This window comes from Limulus polyphemus, unplaced genomic scaffold (assembly GCF_000517525.1).
Source record: "Limulus polyphemus unplaced genomic scaffold, Limulus_polyphemus-2.1.2 Scaffold3072, whole genome shotgun sequence".
Classification (NCBI taxonomy): Eukaryota; Metazoa; Arthropoda; class Merostomata; order Xiphosura; family Limulidae; genus Limulus; species Limulus polyphemus.
In genome coordinates, this window is record NW_013668682.1 from 71754 (window position 1) to 78481 (window position 6728).

A 6728-nucleotide genomic window follows, 5' to 3' on the forward strand; every position below is an offset into this window, starting at 1 on the left:
TCTCTTTTTGATTAACATCAAATACATAGATGAAGGAATGGTCAGTAAATTACTTAAATTTGAAGATGATATTGAGGCCTTAGGTGTTGCTGACTGTGAGCTAGAAGGATGTTGCCAATTTACAAAAGCATTTAGGTCATTTAGTGAGTTGGGCAAATAAATGGCAAATGGGTTTTAATTATAATAAATGCAAGATAATGCATGTGGGTTATCATAATTTGAATTATAAGTATAATTTGGATGGGAATAACCTTAACAGTATCATGAAAGAAAGGGATCTTTGTGTAATAGTTGATCACTCTCTAAAGCCATCCAAGCAGTGTGTTGTTACTAGTGGTAGGGCAAATAGGATTTTAGGTTGTATCTACAGAAATATTGAATATAAGTCTAAAGAGGTTATAGTTTCATTATACAGGTCACTGGATAGGCCACATTTGGAATATTGTGATCTGTCTTGGGCTTCTTACCTTAGGAAAGACATTGAATTGTTGGAAAGGGTTCAGAGAAGGGTTACTAGAATGGTGCCTGAGATGGAGTGGTTGTCATACGAGGAGAGGCTGAAATTGGTGAAATTGTTTTCTCTTGAAAAAAAGAAGAGATAGCAGGGATTTGATAAAGGTGTTTAAGATTTTAAAGGGAATTGATAGTGTTGATGCATCATCTTTTTTCATACTTAACAGTGAGAATAGTAGGACTAGGGGACACAAATATAAATTTTGGCAGGATAGGAGTCATCTTCAGCTAAGACAGTTTTATTTTTCTAACAGGGTGGTTGATCTTTGGAACGGGTTGCCTTCAAATGTTGTGGAAGCAGTAAATTTAAATGAGTTTAAGATAAACTTTTTAACTATGTGAATGATAAGGGATGGCTTTGAATGTGTTTTTTTTTATAGTTTTAGTTTAGTTTAGAGGATGGGACAGCTTAGATGGACCAATAGATCTTATGTTGTCCCTAAACATTTTATTATGTTATATTAACTATAACTAAAGATCATTTGCAAAATATTTGTCCAACTTATCAATTGATCTAAGTTGATCTGTAAAATCTCAGCATCCTCAGTATCACTAGAAATACTCATGAGTTTGTCATCCACAAACTTTACTAGAATACTAATTATGCCACTTTTCATATCATGGATGTAAATTTGAAAGAGCAAAGGCCTAAACACTGGCCCCTGCAGCTCCCCACTAGAAAGAATCCAGTTTGACTGGACTCCATTAGTAATAATGTTTTGTTTTCTTCCATCCAGCCATCCTATAATCCAGTTAACTAGTTTGTCCCTAATTACTACTGATGTGATTTTTTTAACTAATCTTCTGTATGGTTCTTTATCAAAGGCTTTTTGAAAATTTTAGTACAGTCTTTCCTTTATCCAGATAACAAGTAACATCTTTGGAAGAAAAAAAAACAGTGATAAAACAAGATCTGCTTTTCATAAATTCATGTTGGCTTTCAATAGTGGTATATTTCTCTAAATGACTTTGCAAAGTTTTTTTTTTATTAAGAGTCTCTAGAATTTTTCCCACTAAAAAAAGGAAGATTATCTGTCCTGTCATTTCTAGAGCAATTGTTATTGCCCCTTTTCAAATAGGAATAGCATTAGCATCTCTCTAGTCCAGTAAGGTACCAAGCATTATAATAATCACCCAGATTATGTCTAATTAGCATCTCTAGCAACTGCCCATTAACATTTGTACCGTGGGAAAGTTAATCCTACTAACTCGACAAGGTTTAAACTAAACCATACTATCTTTTCTTTATTAAAGTTAGAGCAAGTTTCCTATTTCCATAGAAATATACTTCTATGACAGTGGTTCAAGACAAGAACTAGTTCCGTAAGTAAAGTATAGCATAATGCTTATTTATTGTTGCTTTTATTAAAAATATTGGTTATAACAGTTAGAATGTTAAATGTAATTACTTTTTAGTTTTCTTAATTTTTGTTGTTATAGTTTTATTATGAAGATTGTTTTGCATTGTTAGCTTTGAATTTGTACTTAGGACTAACATAAATCTTTTAGGCTGGCTGAACCCTGTGAGATATTATTGGGATTGTGGCCGAAAATGTTGTTAAGAGTGAGGGTACAAACTGATGAAATAAATCATTCTAATTTTTATAAGTTGAAATGTAAGAAATGTATATTTAATTAGCTATACTAATGAACAGGATGATTTGTAGTTTTGCTCCAAATACATAACTCACTCTGTTTGGAAGTTACTTGCATTAAAATAGCAAAACTATAAATAATTTAATTAAAACATTTTATTTGAAGTTTTAGTAGTTATATTTAAAAGTATGCTGTCGAAATGGTTAAATTTCTGATGATTAATAGATGGGACTTCTTTTGTGAGGATAAAAGTTGATTTTTTCATTCTTGAAAGATTTATACTGAAGGTAGTGAAATAAGTAAACTGTGATGTATCTACCCCCTGGTCTAATGAAATGTTTGAATGTTTATTTTTAATATTTTTGCTAGAATGTATGCCACTTTTTCTCATAGTTTTGGCAGACTATGTGTTAATAATAACAATTAACACTGTTATATATTTATTACACACTAACAGAAAATGGTTATTTCACCACTTCATGCCCTACTGACATATCACACTTAGGTACAAATATTATAAGTTTTTACACTGTTCTATTCAAACTATTTTGACCCGGCATGGCCAGGTGGTTAGGAATCTCAACTCGTAATCTGCGGGTTCGAATCCTCGTCCCACCAAACATGCTCGCCCTTTCAACTGTGGGGACATTATAATGTGATGGTCAATCCCACTGTTCATTGGTAAAAGAGTAGCCCAAGAGTTGGTGGTGGGCGGTGATGACTAGCTGCCTTTCTTCTAGTCTTACACTGCTAAATTAGGGATGGCTAGTGCAGATAGCCCTCGTGTAGCTCTGCTAGGAATTCAAAACAAACAATCAAACTATTGAAATCTTCTTTTTCATATGCTTATTATTAGAGCTGGGCAGTTAACCTGATTAACCAATATAATGGATTGCATCAATTAGTGTCCTGTAAAATAACCGATAAATCAAAATTATGATCAAATCAATTAATCCTTTATGTATGGTGTTGATTCTTTGCACCAGCCACCATGTTTCTACGACACTATACTATATGTAAATAATGTTTACTAATATAATTATGAATTTACTAAGTGTATCTTCACAAAATAAGGTAAGCTTTTAGTAAATATTACAAGTTTGTTTTGCACAAAGAGTCAGTTTTTTTAATAAAATTATTTTATGAAAGATTTGGCTGTGAATTTATGAAGCCTTTACTGAGTCTGTCTGAAGCCAGCCAATTTTTTTTAAAAAAAATGAAAATACTTATTTCATATTTAATTTTCATAACCTCTAGAACTTCCTAAATGAATATCAAAAATTTGTTTTAGTGAAAATTTGTATTTTATCTGTTGTTTTCTCTAACACTAACTGCAGTTAAAATATCAAGGTACATTTGAAATGAAAAATAAAAAAATATGAAATAAAATGAAAAATAATTTTTTTCCTTTCTTCTTTTATTCACTTCTTTTATAACACTCAGTGATATTCATAATTTCAACTGTTAATTTCTCACATTTTAATTTTATGGTTTTATTGCCAAACTTTTACCATGTAAGCTTTTTATCCATCTGATAAAAGCAATACATAACAATGTGTACACATCAATAAATTTGTGTACACCAATGTGCTACACAGAGGGAAATATTTGCACTCAAATGCTTAGCCTAATAGGCCTGTTTTTCTTCTTTAAGTTTCTTGTCCAAACTAAAATTCATGTACCTTTCAAATATGCATTTTAGAACACAAAAGATATATCAGTCACTATGATAGCATGTCCAAAAATTAAAACTTGAATAATAATAAAAATGTGGTTTGTAAACTATGTCATGATGCCAAGTTCATTGGCATACATTGATGGTAGTTTAGTTAAATTTTGAATGTAACTCTGTAAAACATTGTGGCACTCAATTGATCAACACCATACACATAGAGTTGATGTTATAAAATTTCAACTTATCAAAATTAGTGTTCTCAATTATTACTGTTTTTGATTATTCTAACTATCCAGTCATCAAAATATTGCAATTATGATCTTTCATTATTATTTTTGACTAATTTAAGTTTATTTAGCTTAGTACATTTAGTGTTACTACTTGCCAGAATAATCAACTAATCAAAATTAGGATTTTGGCTTATTACTATTTGCATTTATACCAACTATCAAAGTAATTGAAATATTCCAATTATACTTGTGCATTCTTAAACAAAAGCTAAAGAATTGGCTGTCTGTGTCTGTCCACTGTGGGTGTTTGAGCCAAAATTTTACCATTAGAAGTTTGTTTTTTTATGTAGAAGGCCTCAGTATAGAAAATACAAAATGTCATTTCCTTTTCATTCAACAGGCAGTTGCATTCATTAATTCATTCTCAAATTCATGTGAGAATAATTATATTCATTTATTTAGGCATCTCAGCCTATTTAATCAGGACTCGTGAAAATAATCAACTAATCAAAATTATTGTTTCTGATTATTACTGTTTTCAATTTTTCCAACTATCCAAGTCACATGTGAGAATAATTGGTTATTTAAATGTAATTTGAGTAACGATTGGTTATTTAAATGAAAATTGAGTAATGATTGGTTATTTAAATGTAACTTGAGTAATGATTGGTTATTTAAATGTAACTTGAGTAATGATTGGTTATTTCAATGTAACTTGAATAATGATTGGTTATTCAGTAAGCAAGATCCACCAATTACCTGTCTCTAGTCAAGAGAGTAGAAAGCATGTCACTATATTCCTAATCACAGGTTTATATGCTTTATTATCCATTGACTTTTCAGTTGTGTATATATGCTTGTTTCTTTTAATTGTATTAATGATTGAGTTGGTATTGAATATAATTTCATGAAAGAGGATCTTATTTGTGGTAATTAAGGACTTCCTCTTTCTTGTATGTGTGTATGTATATGCCGTATTTCCTGGACCATAAGATGCACCAAGATTTTAAAAGGAACTAAGTAGGAAAAATGTTTCAGTGCATATATTTAACACTTACATTTGCTGTACCATTCTGGAATGAAAACAGCAGTGCAGCACACTAAGACAACAATGCAACATGAAGTTTTATTATTTATAGATGCCCCAAAAGTCCTCATCACTCAAAAACTTTATGACTGGGATAACCTTTGGATTGTAAGATGTAAATAAATTTTAGGTGACTTTTTCCAGAAAAAAATGCATCTTATGGTCCGAGAAATATAATATATATGCGTGTTTGTGTTTTCAGCATTGTTTATGCTGACTTTATTAGTTAACATTTTAAATGCCAAGATAGTTAAGTTTCGTATTTTAATTATGTAGATTTGTTACATTATTTCTAGCTATATTTTGTCTATAATTTTATTTCTTAGTTTGTGAAATGGAGAGATAGTGCAGATAAACAAGTCCAACTTCCTGTTATGGAGTTGAAGACATCTGAAGGAGATTTGTGGCCTGTGTTAGTGTTGGACCATGTGAGTCTTGTTCATAATAAGTTAGCATCATTTATTGTCTGTTAACTTTCATGAGTAAATACCATACTTCATCGATAGTAAATTGGAAATTTTATGTTTTTTATAAGATAGGCAATTAATGATTATCCTTCGTAATAAATTCAGAATTAGTAAACTTGAAAACAATATTGTTGTTTACGGCTCTTGAGAGAGTCCAAGATTAGCCTTTCTAAATATACTTGTTAGTCACTAAATTGGAGTTTTAGTAACAGAAATATGAAAACATAATCCAAAATATCCACAATTAAAAAATAAATGAATTAAAATTGAGTTTTAAAGACTTTTTTCTCTAGCTCAGGGAGACTTTATTGAAATATAACTTCTTAGTGTATGTACTTTGAAATATCCTGAAGCTAGTAAATAGCATGTTATCTTTTTATCATGTAATCTAGTGTTTTAAACCAGTGTGACCATACTTTGTGGGGGCATGAGAATCACCAAGAGAATGTTTTGTCTTTCAGTTTTGTTTTTTAAAGCCACGTTTATCATGTATCACCATTTAAATGAGTTGAATGTTTTCTTTCAGGGGGGTGGAGTGCAAATGTATTATAGAAAAGGGGGAGTGCAACCAAAAAATTTAAGAAACTGATGGAATCTGGTGAATTAATTGTTTTTGAGACTGTGTGTGTGATGTAACTTTGAAAGTCAGAACTAGGAGGGGATTCTCTGGAATAGAGTTTTCCTGCTTTTGGAAGTTCCTACAGGTTGTGCTAGCATGCAAAAAAAATTGATATTTTTTTTTGACTTAAATATAGGTGAAGATATAAAAATAACAAAATGGTAATTAGAAGTACTAATTTAACACAGATTAGCTGATAGTATATTTTGAATTAGCTCCAAAGGTAAAGAAAAATAATTCATAAGCTCCTCACTATCAATCATTAACAACAGATGTAATAAGTAATTTTTATTTTTAATTGTAGATTCCAACACCAGTCTTGCTAATGAATGAATAATTAATATGTGTAAAATTTCCTGTTTATATTTAAACAAAAAATAATAAATGGAAATCAGGAGTATACATCCATTTCTTTACAGAGTTATCCTCTTTACGTGTAATAATATTTCTTCAAGAAAAAGATTTGTGATGTAAGATTATTCAAGTTAATTTTTTATAAACACAAATAATATGTTAATTATCAAGTGCTAATGAATGAATA

At 30.3% G+C, this 6728-nt stretch overlaps 1 protein-coding gene across 4 annotated transcripts in view; it reads left to right on the plus strand.

Moving 5' to 3' along the window:
- Positions 1–6728, plus strand: part of LOC106468600 (AP-5 complex subunit mu-1-like) — a 35832-nt gene that overhangs the window by 9272 nt on the left and 19832 nt on the right. For 3 of the 4 annotated variants that reach the window (XM_013929032.2, XM_022396950.1, XM_022396951.1), the window contains exon 4: positions 5428–5529. In XM_013929032.2, coding sequence (XP_013784486.1) covers positions 5428–5529 — 102 coding nt within the window. Of the gene's footprint in view, positions 1–1793; positions 1837–5427; positions 5530–6728 lie in introns of all 4 variants that reach the window. The other variant, XM_022396952.1, reaches the window with a different exon arrangement.